Below are 16,724 nucleotides of genomic sequence, written 5' to 3' on the forward strand. Positions count from 1 at the left end.
AACCATCTTCCCTATCATACAAATATTATGCCCTACCAGCTACCCCCTACTCTTACATGATTTGAAGGCTCTACTCCTATTATGATGCTGAATATCCCAATTAGATGACTATCCTATAATGAAACAAGTAAAACTAGCCAGTCAACTAATTATTAAAGCTAAGGGGCTAATGCTAACACACCCATGATAGAACTGCCTGTTACCAAATCCCAGGTCTCAATGCAGGCCACTCATTATGTCCTCATCTACATCCCAGGTGGAGATATCATCTTTGAATTTCATCCCAAACTTCCCAGAACTGAGCTCCGAGGCATTCTTAGCCCTTCGGAGGAACTGGAGATGCTCACTGCTTAGCTCCAGATCATGGTTGCTCTGATCGAGATTACCAGCAAGAGTGGTCAGCAAAAGTCTCTCTGAATCCAGTAGAAATGCCATATGCTCTTCCCCAAAAGAGTTCGATGCTCCTCCAGCGTGAAAGTGAAGCATTGTGGGCTTGTGATGACTGCTCGAGTGTAAAAGAGTCGAGTCCAAGCCGGATATCACCATAGACGATATAGATGTTTCAACCTCTGTGGAGGGGACCGGATTTGATGCTATTCGCTGCGCGATGTCTGCGATAGCCACGGCTGAGAATGTACTGCCTAGCTTCACCACAACAGACTTCCTGTGCTCATGAACGACCTGGAGAACTAGACCCATGTTGTTATCCTGGATTGTCTGTTAGAATAGGAAACACCAGACACAGGCTTTCCATCAGCTTACAGCGAGCCATATCGCCCGTCCAACATCAACTTCGGCCCTGAGTCTCTCTGTGTCGTCATTTTCAAAGGCATCAGCCAGTGACACATATGGCAATACCAATGACCGATAGACCTTCATCACATGCGGATTGACCATCTCAGGCGTTGATATAACCTGTTTATTGGAGGAAACCTGTAAGTTATACTCTCAATGGCATGCTGATTGTTGGCTCTCTTAAGACACACCTTTCCTTTCGCCAGTAGACTGACCAGAAGCCACTTCTTGTATGCCTCAACCATAATCTTACTGACAGTATTGGCGACAGGGCAACTGATGACTATGCACAAGAGATGAAGCGCACTCTCCCACTCCTTGAGTGCCATGTATACCATCGCGCCATATAGAAAGTATTGCAGGTGGTCTTTATATGACACCTGTGCAGTGAATCCGGAAGCATGGGTGATGTACGCCGCGCTTGACCCGTGCTCAGAGCAGAGGAAAAACTGACGGTGCGCCTGATAAGCATGACTGGGTCCCGCAGGAAAGTGATACATAGCCTTGTTTAGGACGGGCAATGCGTGCCGATACGATCTGCTGAGTAGGCAAAGTTTCATAAGAAGGAGATGCGTCGATGTGAAAGTCTCTGATGCCGGATCCAGTCGAAGTATTGCATCTCTGACCGCTTGGACTGCTAGGAAAGTCTATGTGATTCCTGTCATGTTTAGCAAAAGAAGAAAGGGTCATGACTGGTGAATGAAAGCAATCGTCTTGCCTTTGAAGCAGCCTGTGCGGCGTTGGCTACAAGCTCAATAAGTCGTCTCCATTCCTGGCCAGCGTAGCGAACTTGAATTGGGTCGAACACCTTCAGAAACTCAATAGCCCTTTTCCACAAGTCACCCCCGGGCTGGACATCCTTTGGCAAACGTTGGTTGCACCTGTCACCCAAGACCTTGACTCGAGCATGGAAAACGAATAGATAGGCCACCGAATGCAGAGATGGATTGAGGCCCTGTAACAGTTTGCCTGGGGTGTAAGCGAGCGACGACACCGGTCATATTGGCAATGGCATCAAAACAGGGCATGGTTTTGCATCTGCTTACATCCAGCAATAGATCAGCACTCCTTTTAATCTCGTTAAGCTTTGTAGGTTGCTTTAAATAGGCAATGAGCTCGTAAACTTCGCGATCATAGTCTTCCTCATTTGAGGCATGCTGGAGGGATGACACCACAGTGAGGCGCGACAGTATCTCTGTCATCTTTCAACTCATCTGATCACCGCTCACAGATTGGGGACAAGAACGATAATCAGGCTCTCTGAGTGTAAGGGAAAGCAGAATGCGTGGGTCACAGGTGGCATCAGCGTAGCTTGCGAAAAGATAGTGACATTGTTGTCATACCAAGTGCTAGTGAAGTATTCACTCCACCGAACCCTGATACAAGGTACGTGATCATCAGCCTTTGGGGTGGTTCTTGCAGTAGTCGATATATATTGACACATCTGATGACATCTACTGTACTATGTAACATGTAATATAACTATGCTGCAGGCCTCGAGGCAATTTACGTCCTTTACTTGTACTCGTGATGTTTCTTGTTGTTACTACGGAGTATAGTCAATCTTAATACTCTCAACGGAGTAATTAGTTTTAGCGCAAGAACGTATTCCGAAATCCGCCTCTCTTACCTCTAGGGCAGTCCGTCATCAACCAGGTTAATTATGTATATATTAATAATACGCCGTCGGATGAAAGGTACCTGGAGTTATATGTTTCAGCTGGTCGATAGGTACCTAGCACACCAAAGGTATAAGAAATTAGACATGCCTTGTCAGTTATCACTGTACATAGTAGACAGCGGGCATTTCCCTGCCCCACATCTGTAGTAGTAGCCCAAGGATCATTTTGACATTTGAGTCATAGTAGTGTTGGGGCTATTGTCTATCCGATTGTCCCCTCGCCACGGCTTAATTTTTCCTTTTGTGCTACACGTCAAAGGTTTTTGCAATGTCGCTCACCGACTCCTCCGCAGTTGATATCGCGAGGACTGCGTCCTTAGCCTCTCGTCAACTCGCAACTTTGCCCACAATCGACCGCAACGATGCGTTGACAGCGCTTCACGATGCTCTATCGAGAAATCGAGAAATCATCCTTGATGCCAACGCAAAGGATGTTGCGATAGCAAGCCAAGCGGCTGATAATGGCAGCCTCAGCCACAGTGTCCTCAAGAGGCTCGACCTGTCGAGACCTGGGAAATATGACGACATGCTAAAAGGGATTCTTAGTGTACGGGATCTGGAAGATCCAGGTGTGTACATGAATTGGCCGAATACACATCATACTAATCAGTCTATCAGTGGGGAGAGTGACCCTAAGGACGCTACTGGACGATGGTCTCATCCTGGAGAGAGTGAGCTGTCCTATTGGTGTCTTGCTGATAATATTCGAGGCCCGTCCCGAGGTGATCGCGAATATCGCGGCACTATCCATAAAATCAGGAAATGCTGCCATTCTGAAAGGTACTTGTGCATGATCGATAGCGGATTCCACATTGCTGACTTGAGTGAAGGAGGAAAGGAGTCGACTGAGTCCTTCATCGCCATATCAAAAGTGATATCTGAAGCGATCTCGGGAACACGCGTACCCGAGGCATCAGTCCAGCTCGTTAAAACCAGAGACGTTGTTTCGTCACTTCTAGCGCAGGATTCCTTGATTGACCTGGTCATACCCCGTGGTTCCAACGACCTTGTCCGATTTGTCAAGGAGAACACCAAGATTCCGGTTCTCGGCCACGCTGATGGTCTTTGTTCTGCATACCTCCATGCTGATGCAGACCCAGCAATTGCTGTCAAAGTCATCGTTGATGCTAAAACAGATTATCCAGCTGCTTGCAATTCATTGGAGTCTTTGTTGGTACATGAAGACGCCCTTGGAACTATATTCCCCGGTGTCGCTGAGGCCCTTCTGGCCAAGGGAGTCCGGCTTCGTTGCGACATTCAATCGAAATCTGCTCTCTTGAAAAATATATCCTCCCCACCCGCAGATTTACTAGAAGATGCAGTCGACTCGGATTTCGACACTGAGTTTTTAGACCTTGTCCTAGCTGTCAAGACCATCCCTTCGACATCGTCACCAATCTCAGCTGTCGAGAATGCGATTTCTCATATCAACTCACATTCGTCGAAACACACAGACCTAATTGTGACAGAGTCGAAAGAGATTGCTGAATATTTCATGAGTGGTGTGGATAGCGCTGGGGTCTTTTGGAACGCATCGACTAGATTCGCAGATGGAATGAGGTTCGGATTTGGCACTGAGGTTGGCATCAGTACGAATAAAATCCATACGCGAGGGCCCGTGGGTTTAGACGGATTGACCATCTACAAGTATCTGCTCAGGGGTCAGGGACACAGGGCAGGTGATTATTTTGAAGGAGAGGGAGGTAAAAAGTGGAAACATGAGAATCTAGCTATATAGTGGCTTCATTTATGAATGATTTGCGATCTCGACCGGCACAATAAGAATTCATTCCTTTCATTGTAATTTACTCTAGGCCCAGCGTATCCGGAAATTCCAGATTCAACAGCGCGAGCTTTGCAGTCACATTTCCTACTCATTTAGGAGCTCCACATCTGATAGCAAGAAAGCAGGAGCCCTTGTGCAAGTACTTTTGGCAATAGGTTTATGTGACAACACCAACTCAACCCACGGGACATCGTCAACTCCTTGAGATGCCTGCTTAAACCTTGAAGCCACGAGACCTTCTACGTCCGCGAGCTCTCTCGAATTTCCGACCCTTGCTTCGAACGTAAGGTTTCTAGTTCAAGTATAAGTATGACTGGGTTAACACAAGACAGTGAGATATCGTCTCACCTTGTGGCTGTGGGGTCCGAAGCCGAAGTGCTTGACAGCTTCACGAGCGTTCTTGGGGCCACGGAGGAGGAGAGTGTTGGCTCCAGTAGGTGCCCGAAGTGCGAGCTGATCCAAAGTCAGAGTCTCACCCCCAGCCTTCTCAATCCTGGCTCTCGCAGTAGCGGTGAATCGCAACGCGGCCACAGAGAGTTTGGGAACGGTGAGAAGACGATTGTCATCAGTAATGGTTCCAATCACGACGATGGTCTTGCCCTTGTGAGAATCGGTGACATTGGAAACGAGTCGCGAAAGGGAGACGGGAGGGCGGTTGATTCTCGACATAAAAAGGCGGCGCAGCACAACTTTGTTGAAGTTGGACTCCGTGCGGCCTAGCAGAACAGAGAACTCAAATCAGCCTCCAATTGTAACCATCTCTATAAGTCAGGAATTCAAGAAACTATCATACGGGCGAGAAAGCGGTAGAGCTTCACAAGGACCTGCAGGTAGACATTTTCGCTCTTCGGCGCCTTGCGGTGGGTGCTGCGCACATGGTGACGGTCCAGGTCGATACCTGAAGTGATACAACTGTTAGCCTTTGAATCTCCGTGTCTTTTATGTGCGTTGATAATCGAAACAATTCAAACGCATGTAATCTTGATGTTTGAACGGATATACATACCCATGGCTGCTGTATTTGATAGGACACCTTGGGTGTTGGCTTGCTGTCGCGCCCGTATACAATGTAAATCTGTTGAGGTTTTTGATCTATGATTTTCAGATAGACGGTGTGTGCGGGTTGAGCCCTATACTAGGACAAATCTAGAAGTTGGAGCTCGTGACTTACAACTAATGTGGGTCCCACGTCTATTAGTGCCTTGGAGTACTCTGAGGTATTATCCAGTGGCTAGGTAGCTGACTACATACCTAGTAACTAACTAACTATAGTTATAGAGAGGTACACAGTAATATGAGACCAGTACAGAGTAGAAACTCTCTAATAATATTTTTATTGTTTCTCTGTTTGTGAGGCCTGCATTCCACCAGTGTACTGTTCTCCTTCCGTCCTTTAAATCTGTCCTTTCCTATTACCTTCCATCTAGCCTTGTTCTATTCTGCTGCGCAGGTTTTGACATTACATACCCTCATGATTCCTTGATTTAGGCCAATGTATTCTAGCTGAACACTGTAGTCTACAGAATAAATAGACCAGAGTGCGTTTTACGTCTACCATAGAATGTTCCCATGTCATTGGATCCTAAGACCTGTCTAGACCACTTTAAGAGCCCAGGCTATGTAGGCTCAACGATCATTTTGGAGCATATAGTAAACTTGGCATTCAGCTATCTATACAGAGCATCATCAGAGCAATAGAAAGCTTGGTATGCTGGTATTTAACTCTACACTTAAGCAATGGTGCCTGTGTGATAGTTACTGTGTGACTAATGTTTCTATGTGCATAAGGTAGGATACACTGTAAAAATGAAGTTAGAGGCCTGATTGAAATACCTTAGAAACATGCTCACTTCATGAGTCATTTTTACACGATGTATAATGCTGAGCCATATATACTCTTTCAAAGAGAATCATCTACTCCCTATGTATGTACAAGGGCCAGAGCAAGAGAATGCTCAGAGTGTAAAGTCCGGTTTTGCAAGGCCTTACCCGTTCCCAAATTGACGGTAAGGAAGTAATATCATTCATCCAAGAAACTAACAATACAGAGATATCAGTCCGAAGAAGAGTTACTGCAAGGAAGATCTCCTGGCGACGCTGTTGATGTCATGCCATCCTCCATCCACCCGCGGGGTTACGGCCTGAGGCAGACATTGGTATTCTCCGCTCAAGCTGGGACATCCTTCAAGTATTCCTCTATGCCTATTGGTGCTTGCAGTGAACATTATCATTCTCGACCTTCCAATCCTTCACGGCCTTCGAAACACTCATCCTTGCCGCCTGGAATGGCAACCGCTAGTAGTCTGGTTTTCAACTCGTCGCCGCGTGAAGCACAAGATTTGCCGTTCTGTTCGTCCTTGTGGACTCTCCATAGCATGATCTCCATTCTACAGAGGCACAATATCTGTATTTTCTGACCATCACCTTTTTTTTTGCTCCTGTTTGAGAGGCAAAGATTTAGCGTAGCCTCGTCATCTGCCATGCATGAATCCTTGAGTTGGGGATCATTGAGATTTTTTATTGCCTTTTCAGCCTGCTTATTGCACATCTCATTGCAATCCTCTTTCTTAGGGAATTGTCCATCCAATGTCATTGCCACTTGTCTGCAGTAGAGAGCGTTCGACCCCACAGCAAGGGTGATGCTGCTATCCCAAGTACTTTTAACGAGACCATTTTCTATAAAAAGATTCAACGTAATGACTAAAAAATTATATGGTTATAGGGTGGAGTATAGCATATAATAATGTAATCAAGTATGTTAGTCAATAAAAGATGTCTGGCTATTTGAAATAATGGAGAGATGATTCTTAGATGAATATATGCTCTTTATATGGTTTTTATACCATACATAGCAAGGGACAAGAGGAGCCTGTGACTAGCCCTAAATACTTCTGATATGAGACAGTTTCTTCTAGTAGTATCAGAAAAGTTCAATAAACCCCAATCCTGAAGGACCCGAGACAATGATGAGATCCATCGCCTCTATGGTCATATGTATATCCAATCCTTTAGATGCACACCTGGGCCTAAATTGACCGATTGGAAGTGTACGAGAGGTGTGCTTGTGTATTAAATGCACCCTGGGCTTAAATTAACCGACTGGAAATGCATTGCTCGTGTAATTTTCAGGGGCGGTGCAAGATAATGCCAATGGTGTAAAGTCTGGCCTGGTGATGTTTTAAGAAGACATGTATCTATATACTCCGTAATTCGTGGGAATCCTTGGTCACTGGATATCACCATCTAAGGGAGACTCATACTGCCTTACCTGCATCATATCCTAGACAGTGAAGTAGTAGCGCCTACTAACAAGTTATACCTACATGAGTACATATTATTGTTTTTGTTGGTCAAAACCAGTTACCTCTGCTTAATCCTCCAATGAAACTTTCCCAGCCTTCTATGATTATTATAAATATCAAGAAAATGACTGTCAGCTAACAACTTTCATGAAGACAATGGTCATGCTTATTTATCATCGCTAAATCCAACAAGGAAGTCCCTTGTCAACTCAAAGCTGAGCCAACTGCTAGCCATACTCGGAGCAACTTTCAGAAGGTTAGGCACTATTCCTCTGAAAAACCCGCGCAGGCCTTCCTCCGCGATGATAACCCTCACAGCATCCCAAATTGATTTATACCGATAGCCTATTCCCGACATCGTGTTTATTTGGAAACGACGTCGCAAGACATCACTATGACCGTATTAACTCGCGACTACCAAAATGGAAAAGCAATGTCTCCTTAAATACTCACAATGGGTATGTGCAGGTCTGAGCTACAGCCCCTGAGATAGCACCTGCTAGTAGCTTGCGCCAGGGACTGGGATTCTTATCCCCATCAGGAGTCAAATACTTGCGAACAGACTCATATGTCATGAAATTGAGGCCCACCTAATCTCATAAGCACCTGTTCATCAATCTTCGGATTTTACTTACATAGGGAGCAACGCCAGCGACTGTGGGGACAATACCGCGATAGAGGGCAACAAAACCACCCTCATTCTTATAAATCAAAACCATAGTTGTGAACATTCCAGGCAGTTGTTCGGCAGTACCTCTCTGACCGAGAGCAGCGAAAGATGCTGACTGAATAGAGAGTCGCGTTCGGACGATGTCGAGAGGGTATGTGATGGTGACCGAAGTGATGCCAGCAGCTCCTCCACATAGTAAGCGCCGGATTGGCGACAGCTCAGCATCTGGAAAAGGTTCCGCGAACTGGAAAAAGATAAAGGTCAGCATCTAGGCCACAACTCAATTTATCCTGCTATCAGTCCTCGAGATCTACCTTTTTGTAGAAGTTGTAGCTCCCGAACTGGACGGCGGAATAGGGTATTATGCGAATGCAGTTTGTGCCGTTACCACGCATGAAGCCTCTCCAGCCTTCCTCTTTTCCAATCTTCACGAGAGCCCTCCATATGGATAATTTATATTCCTCTCTGCCCACAGTCTGAATCTGAAGCAAGATTTTGAGGCGTTCGAGTGGTGATACGATCGTCCTAGATACAGCACCGGCTACCCCTCCAGCAATGAATGCTGCGATAACGGGGTCGGATATCCTTTCTTTAGTTTTGGTCAAAACCGGTGCGCTCTTCAGTGGTGATGCCTGAAAACAGATGTTACCGGTGGGGAGTCGCGGTATGGGAGCTGTAGCAGCGCTTTAACTCACATTGACGGGACCCGAGGGTGACAATTGACAGAGCTCGGACGACTCGGTTTCCCCAGACGTTTTGATGTCAGCATCTCGCCTGCGTTGATCCCGATCTAAGCTCATTTTATCACAGTAAGCTCAGTTTTCAAGCCGTAGCCACAGATGGCTCGTGGTAAAAGCGAAGTGTCTCGACTTTTACGCGCCGTCTGTCCGAGTCCTGGCGCACGGTCTAAATAGAGGGTTTATTCTTTGAAATGAACGATCGACATTTAAAGTGGACGACAAACACCGAAAAATATAAATATATCAGGAAATGGCAGAGAATGAAGTCCAAGAGAGTCGGAAAGGGCACAGGTGCAACTATAGTCAGATGCTGATAAGATCCTCAAATTCTGAACTGCAGGCTGATCAAGTATCTTCAAGCTTTTCATTTAGCTAAAGCAGCATGAATGCCGCGGAGAAGGACGCAAACCTGCCGTGAGGGAAGATTGAATTATGAAACCTCGACTCCTAATGAAGCCGACGCGAATTGTACTGAGGCATTAGAGGCGCTGATAATAAGGTTGAATCAACGAAAACATTTGCCCTCAATCCCACTAGTGAGATAGATTCTTTCTCTGTAGACCTGTTGATACAGCCCTCAAAAGGCTCAGATCCATTGAATACCCCGTGCGCAACTACTAGATATAATAGAACCCACACGAGAAGTAAGATATCCTGATTATCTTAGGCCTACCTCTCTTTATATAGGGTGCATGCTGTGTCAACCTGTTACTATCAAAACAACACCTCTGGGTGATTTCTGTAATGGTGGCCTAAGGCTACAATCCCACCGGTAATTTACATCATCGGATAAGCAAGACATTCGAAGGGCTTCTACAGAAGCTACTCCATATTCCAGCCCTCTCGCGAAGTGATCGGACTCGATCTACGATCACAGAGACCTGAGACAACTGTCCGTCACGCTTGATATCCGTTCAGATGGTGCCCGCCCGACCTAAGCGGCCGGTTCAGGTTTCCTATCGCCGTCGCCAATTGGCCATTGTACCTATAGTCTACTTCGTACGGCTTGTTAAATACTTATGTTGTTCTAGATTATTTAGCCGTCGCCTAAAGTTCAAGAGTCGCAAAGTTGCATGATCATACTACCTCAAAGTAAGAGCATGGTCCGGACCAAGATATATACTTGTATACGTCGAAATATGAGAAGATCGGATTGTGCGTTTCACTGGAGATATAGGTACTTGAAATCTGAGTGTCATCCATAAGTAGTCCGGAAGGTATGGCGCGTTCGCTTGTGGCACATCCACCTCGCCGTAGTTCCTTTTCATCTTGTACTTCCCTCCCTACAACTTTCAACTACCACCACTTTCTTGCACTTCTCCTTGGTCAGCCTGTTCTTCCACGAATCTTCCCAACGTGAATCTAGCTAGCTCAGACTTGAGCAACTGGAACTCTATAAAGAATATCTTCGTTCAACATTCTCAAAAGATGTCTCGCCCAGGCACCACCCTTTATGTCACTGGTTTCGGGCATGGAACCCGAGCTCGCGATCTCGCATACGAATTCGAACGGTATGTGTCGCTCGTCGATTGCTACACACTCTGAGAAACTTGCGATCTACGTACCCACCTTCGCACTTCATTCAGTGAAGTCCGACGCCTTTGAGACTCAGGCTTCTACATCATGAGAGTAGAAAAAGCGGCTTTTCCTCATTTACGATTCGTCATTGCTACTCCCCCCCCCATCCAACTTCCTGCTGATTAGACAAACACTCCGCTTCGTACTCTTTCACCTGCCCCTAATCTGCCTTGTTTGTTATTCCATGACGTATCCGGAGCTAATACTTTCACAGATATGGACGCCTCGTTCGGTGCGATATCCCAGCACCGCGTACTCCGTCTAGCAGACTGTTCGTTTCCCTCAATTTTCATACTTATTCATGGTTCTGATGAGGCTAGTTTTGCTTTCGTCGAGTACGAGAGCCGCCGTGATGCGGACGATGCATATCACGAGATGCACAATAAGCGGATCGGCCGCGATGATCTGCTCAAGATAGAGGTACGTTTCTTGGCTTTCTGCCATTGTCCCTTCAGACTAATTTCTCCTTAGTGGGCCCGTACTCCTCCGTCTGCTTCATGGCGCTTTGAATCCGGACGTGACCGACGTCGTGACCGTACTCCCCCTCGTCGAGGTCGCTCTCCATCTCCTCGTCGTAGCCGAGGTGATTATTCCCCTCGCAGGGATGAAAGATACGAGAGAGACTATGACCGACATGACCGGGACTATGACCGTCGCGACCGAGACTATGACCGCCGTGATCGAGACTATGACCGTCGCGATAGGGACCGAGAACGCTCTCGTGACCGTTCGCGAAGCCCTGATGAAAGGGACCGTGATGTCAAGGAAGACAGAGAACGTCGTGATGATGAGAGAGCGCCCCGTGAAGAAGATCGCGAAAACGGCCCGAACGGTGAAGACAGGAAAGGTACATTACTTCCAATCCATCAGGGGACAAATATGAGTTCTGCAGCTAACCCTGGCAGCACCTCTGGATCCTCTGACTTCGGCTCATGACGAGCTAGATACTGCCGAGTAGGTTGACCCCTCGGTGCTCATGGCATAGCTATTGGACAGCTTGCGATCACGGATTAGAGATAAGAAAGAACCGCGACGGCATCAATGTTTCGTTCGAGATATGGTTATCGAGGGCGTGGCGACACTGGTTTGAATCAGGTTTCCGATCCGGTAATGGTAATAGACACCGGTTCACTGGGTAACTTTCTTTTCCTACGTTCTGTTTACGTTCGCATGCCTTTTGCTCCAACCTCTTTATACCTTTGTTCTTTCTCTTTTCCTTGCTTTTCTTTCTTGCTTTTGCTTGTTCCCCAATCCATGTTCTCTTGTGAACAACAGAGAACCAGAAGCGAAGGACCATGTAGAGATTTTTGGAAGCAAAACCAACCAGACGATGCGAAGGAAAGGGAAGAAATGGACAGCTGGTCGTTCATGGTTGCTTTGCTCTCTGTGTGCTCTCTGCTCTTCCCCATTCCCATCTCTGATTTCTTTATCATTTTCCTTTATCTCCCCTCATATTTCGGATCATGGCTTGTGTTCGTTTGTTCATCGATTGGTATTTATTGTGGTCAGCAGCTCGAATCATTTCCGACCCGGACGTCGAGCGATCGTTAATTCTACTTGCGCCAATTTAGTCGTCCCTACGTGTGTCCCCGATATCCGCGTTCATCGTCCGTCTTGATCGCATTCTAATAAGAGAACGATTGCCATCCTTTCACCGTCCATCACGAACGGCTAAGCTTCGCGAGATCCTTCCCGTCGATCTGTCGTTTCGGCTACCGACTCATGATGTCATAGTCCAGTAGAAGTAGCCGTAAGTACCAACTCCTGTATGGAAACAGTATATCATAAAATGGATGTTTGACATTTTCGATGTTTGATCATCCACCATGCTCCATACGGGTCGTCCCTAGTGTCCGTAGCATGAGAAGTGACATCTCGAGCTCATGCCGAAAAGGCGCCAGTACACCCCGTCCCTCCCTTTTCCACAGATATATGAGAGTGAGGCTTGGGGTTCGTCAACACGGGCATGACTCGATCGTCTGTCAATGGCTAGTTCCTGCTTGTTCTTGTCATTGTTCCTACTCGTTCTCGATCCGATACATGAATCTCGGCTCCTGAACCTTCAAGGCTGATTTGGCAGGGTCCGTTTCCCTGTCGGAATGGGCGAATCCCCTGCCACCGTATGCATTACCACTTTTCCAGTGGAGCCAGATATCTCCTGGGGATCGCAGTGAGACGGAACCGCCTATTTTGGTGACACACTGCTCTACTTTAAAGACGCACCCCCCTGCTTTGAATATTTCGCAGGAGAAGCCTGTGACTGCCTCGACTATACAAGAGTTAAACCCGAGGGCCTACGGCATGATGGTAGGCATTACATGATTAGATAGCTTCATAACTTTATAGGCTAGGAAATTGCTTATCTCGTAAGAAATAGCTCTTTCTACTCCATATACTTTGTTGAACTAGGAATCACACAGATGATTGGAGTAGGGGACATCACAATGGTGATTATAGTTACATATACAGTTAGTAGCCGAGTAAGCACAGCTTACAGTGAATTAATTGAGTACAAAAATAGTATAGTCTAGTTAGCTGTGTGGTTAAATGCCGTTGAAAAATCTATCACATTAAATGCCTATTGCATAGGTATCCCATGTTGCTACTTTCTAGCCAGGCATGAAATATCACTGGATAGGTAGTTCTAGGTCATTTATGAGACCCTTATTATTAATATTCTATTAATAAGTTACTTGCGAATACCCCATTATTTAGCCATTATATTTGTATTAATAATGCTCAAAGTAACCCTAGTCTACCTTACGATATAGGTCTCTTTATTCACCAGTAAGATTCATATTCGCAATGCAGGCCCTTAAGGTATGATAAACCGTAAGACTGCTGTCAGATTAGACGACCATTATTATAAAAGAACCCTCACTACATAACGTGGCTCGAAGAGCTAATTTTGCATCTAATATCATAATTCATGTAGAACTTAAGAGCCGAGGTAACCAATGCATCTCAAAGTGGTTACATTATGAAGTACATGATAAAGGTGGCTTGAAATATCCGAATTTCTAGCGAACCAGGGACAGAACATGTTTCATGTTATGTCTCAGCTGTAACAAAACTGTACTGAGGTGATCATTGCATCTTCTCGTACGTGGCCATCAGAGAACCTATTTGGATGAGTCAATAGGCATGATCTGTGTGGATAAGAACCCAACTTACCAATAAATGTAGTGACCAAGCGAGACCGCACTTGACAAATATCCTCAGGAACCAACCAAATAGTCGCGCCTAGTTTTCTTGCTATGCTAATGCTCAATTTGGCATTAGCGTACGCTTCCTCGTCTGATCGGCCGGGCGTGACGAGGTCGTAGTCAACATAGCTACTCTTCATCCCGTTCAGAACATCAAGAAGGAAAAGTCCCGTGCCGATTGTTTGGTCCTTAAAGCTGCGTATTGACGAAGTCCTGCCTCCTTTGCGGGACATGTCGTTTGCCCACCGGATCATTTCGGCATCGGTGATCTCACGCTTGCCCATTCGCTGCGCGAGGCTAGACAAGGTGTTTGTTATATCTCTCCGCATCAATTGCCAAACTAGTCCCAGCGTAAGCGTACGTTGTCCGTCGGTAATGTCCGCACCCTGTACTCCTACAAGGGAGAACCCGATGTGCTTTCCAAGTTCGATTGCATAGTTGGTGTTTTCCACAGCCTTGAATCGCATCATCTCGCCGCCAGAACTAGGCGGTTTGTTAACATGTCTCCAGTTGACACTGCCAGGGATCACTTTGTCGTAGGCTTGAAGTAGAATGGTACCATCTCGAAGATCATCGAACAACGAGTTGACGGGGGGCTGGACATCGAGCGAGTTCAACCACAAGGTGAACACTCTAGCTTCTCTTTCTCCTTCTGCGTCGAAATCCTCAACCTCGAGTTTCTCCTCCTCAGTTATTGGATCGAGACCAGGGATCGTGTTGAACAGATTGGCAACAAATGCAAGGTTAAGTTTGGGGTTTCCAGCAACAAGAGACGAAGGAGTCAAGAATTTTCGACAGTTTAGTTTTTCTGAATTTGCCAGAACTTGCTCTGCTCGCTCAAGCAGGTCCTGAGTCTCAAGCGGAGCTCTCGAACACAGATTGGGAGCCAGCTGATTCAAGAGGACAGCGTAATTTTCACCGTTTTTGACATCGGTGGAAAAATTCGTCACCCTGAAACATGTCAGCGAGCTGTATTTCGTAGGAAATTGCTATATTGCAAGCGGCCCAACCTACTTCTTGTCCCACTTTGCATTCTTCAAATGATAGTTGAACCAACGCAACAAGATTTGCTCTGGAGGGAGGCGCAAGAACTGGTCTAGCGTTTCGTCGTCCTCTAGAAGCCGGTAGAGTTCGGGATGAAGCTTGATGTCAATCTTGCCCAGAAGACCTCGCCGGATAATTTGCCAAATCAAACCCAAGATCAGGTGCTCGCGGACCTCTATGATGTCGCCGCTTCCGATGTTAACCACAGAGCACCCAATTCCCTTGGCCGAATTGATCACAATGTTATTATTTTCAGTCATATGAAATGCATTTAGTTCCTTGATCTTTCTCCCAGGCTTATTCAGGACACGCTCATCAATAGTATCTGGGACGCTGTCATTGATAAGTTTTGCTAGGACCAATCCGTCCTTGCATTTATCAAACATCTCAAAAGTGTCAGTGGGGAATGGTAGCAGATGGCCAATATCGGGATCCCCAGCAAGGACAGCATTGATGTGTCTGGTGAACTCAGTTCTCTCATCTTCATTGATAGTATGAGTGACGTTCGCGGAAGAGCCCTGAACGTGAATTCGTCCTCCCACGCTGCCTTTGGAGACGTGTCGAGACACACCCATTCCAATCTCGGGTATCCCTGGAGCCGCACTCGGGCCGGCAGTTGCTCTATTTTGCGCTGGAGTAGAGCGGAGTCTTGAAATGAGCTGTGGAATACTTTTTTAGCTTCACATGGTCCCGGTAGCGATGAAGATACAAACACGGACATCTACATAATCTTCGAGCTCGACTCGACGAGAGCTATCGAGATCGACTTCCTTCAAAGCCTGGCGCACGACGTCGTACGGCTGACGTTCAGACTGCTGGGTGGCCTTGATCACAGTAGCCTCGTCCAGATACCCCTTATCGTCGACATCCAATTTTCTGAATGCATCCTGAAGGGAGAAAATTTCACTTTGGTCAAAGTGTGGATATTTCCTAGAGGTGACCCATGTGAGAAAGCCTTAAAATAAGACGCCGTGTGAAGGTCTTCTGTTGAGAAGAACGGCGAGGCAAATGATAAACAAGAGGGATTAATACGAACCTCTGAAGCTTGAGAACGTTCATCTTCTCGATGAGCCGATATGCTCGTCCTGTGGATGGAGCCTTAAGAAGACCAGAATAGATCTGGCCTCGAGATGAGTTCAAGGATGTGAAGACGGCAACGGAATGAGAACGAGAGTATAAAGTGGAAGAAGGTAATCAGAACGAGAGAGCAGCAAGGATGAAGTTTTCTCCCCCAGCCGCGAGACTATCGCAAAAATCAGGGCGGTCGAACTGAGCGTTGCGTGGTTTCAGGCAGCCGGTAGAGAGTAAAGCTACCTAATCTCCGGATACCCCTGGAACTGGAAGCGGGAGGTTGAGAAGTGGGGTGGGGTTGTGGCTTATGGAAACATTTACGGATTACGCAGTACTTGAGGCAACAGCAACGACGTCAACGCGCTTCAAATTATATAGGTGGGTGATACTGGTGAGTGATTGACCGTTGACTAATTACTAGGCGGATAGAACAAGAAGTTAAGATTCACTTCAAAAGTTCAATCCTCTCCCTGGAAACTTATGCATTTTTTGTTCGTTGCTAATGACTATTTCATACGGGCGACGTCATCACATGACCAGTCAAACAATGACGCATGAAGTGGCCTCTGCTAAGGTACTACCCGATGTGCGAGGGGTACCATACAGTTGTCCTTTGGTGATCTCGGAGTTGGCCATGGTCTCTTAATTTATCGGTGTTAATATACAGCCCCATCTACCTACCTAAGGTACCTTACCTTAGGCTCCTACAGATAATCTGTATCATAATTGTTTTCAGGTGCGCTATAGGTAAACTCTTTGCTGATATCCCACCACGCATGCGGGCCATACATTTAGATACACGCATTGGTAATTCAGGTTATACCTCTCTACATTGAATATCTATTTCTTTT

General features: G+C 46.4%; 6 protein-coding genes across 6 annotated transcripts, besides 2 other annotated features; 2 read left to right on the forward strand and 4 right to left on the reverse strand.

Annotated features, from left to right (window-relative positions):
* Positions 1-216: 216 nt before the first annotated feature.
* NFIA_083120 (putative COP9 subunit 3) lies at positions 217-1,997 on the reverse strand (the record flags this gene model as incomplete). The annotated part of the gene is made up of 5 exons (XM_001260257.1): positions 217-708; positions 763-915; positions 987-1,442; positions 1,514-1,750; positions 1,842-1,997. 5 exons carry the CDS (start codon positions 1,995-1,997, stop codon positions 217-219), a joined length of 1,494 nt encoding a protein of 497 aa, XP_001260258.1.
* Positions 1,998-2,744: 747 nt separating this feature from the next.
* NFIA_083130 (glutamate-5-semialdehyde dehydrogenase) lies at positions 2,745-4,214 on the forward strand (the record flags this gene model as incomplete). Its single annotated transcript, XM_001260258.1, has 3 exons — positions 2,745-3,045; positions 3,095-3,256; positions 3,307-4,214. The coding sequence occupies 3 exons, from the start codon at positions 2,745-2,747 to the stop codon at positions 4,212-4,214; spliced, it is 1,371 nt and encodes a 456-aa protein (XP_001260259.1).
* Positions 4,215-4,476: 262 nt separating this feature from the next.
* Positions 4,477-5,272, reverse strand: NFIA_083140 (60S ribosomal protein eL18; the record flags this gene model as incomplete). Its single annotated transcript, XM_001260259.1, has 4 exons — positions 4,477-4,554; positions 4,611-4,978; positions 5,056-5,160; positions 5,269-5,272. The coding sequence occupies 4 exons, from the start codon at positions 5,270-5,272 to the stop codon at positions 4,477-4,479; spliced, it is 555 nt and encodes a 184-aa protein (XP_001260260.1).
* Positions 5,273-8,013: 2,741 nt separating this feature from the next.
* Positions 8,014-9,034, reverse strand: NFIA_083150 (putative mitochondrial carrier protein; the record flags this gene model as incomplete). The annotated part of the gene is made up of 4 exons (XM_001260260.1): positions 8,014-8,154; positions 8,200-8,478; positions 8,549-8,866; positions 8,930-9,034. The coding sequence occupies 4 exons, from the start codon at positions 9,032-9,034 to the stop codon at positions 8,014-8,016; spliced, it is 843 nt and encodes a 280-aa protein (XP_001260261.1).
* A 1,368-nt stretch (positions 9,035-10,402) lies between these two features.
* Positions 10,403-11,510, forward strand: NFIA_083160 (RNA-binding protein; the record flags this gene model as incomplete). Its single annotated transcript, XM_001260261.1, has 5 exons — positions 10,403-10,485; positions 10,767-10,823; positions 10,873-10,972; positions 11,024-11,399; positions 11,458-11,510. 5 exons carry the CDS (start codon positions 10,403-10,405, stop codon positions 11,508-11,510), a joined length of 669 nt encoding a protein of 222 aa, XP_001260262.1.
* Positions 11,172-11,246: a microsatellite.
* Positions 11,172-11,252: a microsatellite.
* A 2,129-nt stretch (positions 11,511-13,639) lies between the features above and the next one.
* Positions 13,640-15,861, reverse strand: sac6 (fimbrin; the record flags this gene model as incomplete). The annotated part of the gene is made up of 5 exons (XM_001260262.1): positions 13,640-13,674; positions 13,727-14,709; positions 14,773-15,461; positions 15,522-15,732; positions 15,839-15,861. 5 exons carry the CDS (start codon positions 15,859-15,861, stop codon positions 13,640-13,642), a joined length of 1,941 nt encoding a protein of 646 aa, XP_001260263.1.
* Between the last annotated feature and the right edge of the window lie 863 nt (positions 15,862-16,724).

The sequence above is a fragment of the Aspergillus fischeri genome, genomic scaffold, assembly GCF_000149645.3.
Source record: "Aspergillus fischeri NRRL 181 1099437636264 genomic scaffold, whole genome shotgun sequence".
Lineage (NCBI taxonomy): Eukaryota > Fungi > Ascomycota > Eurotiomycetes > Eurotiales > Aspergillaceae > Aspergillus > Aspergillus fischeri.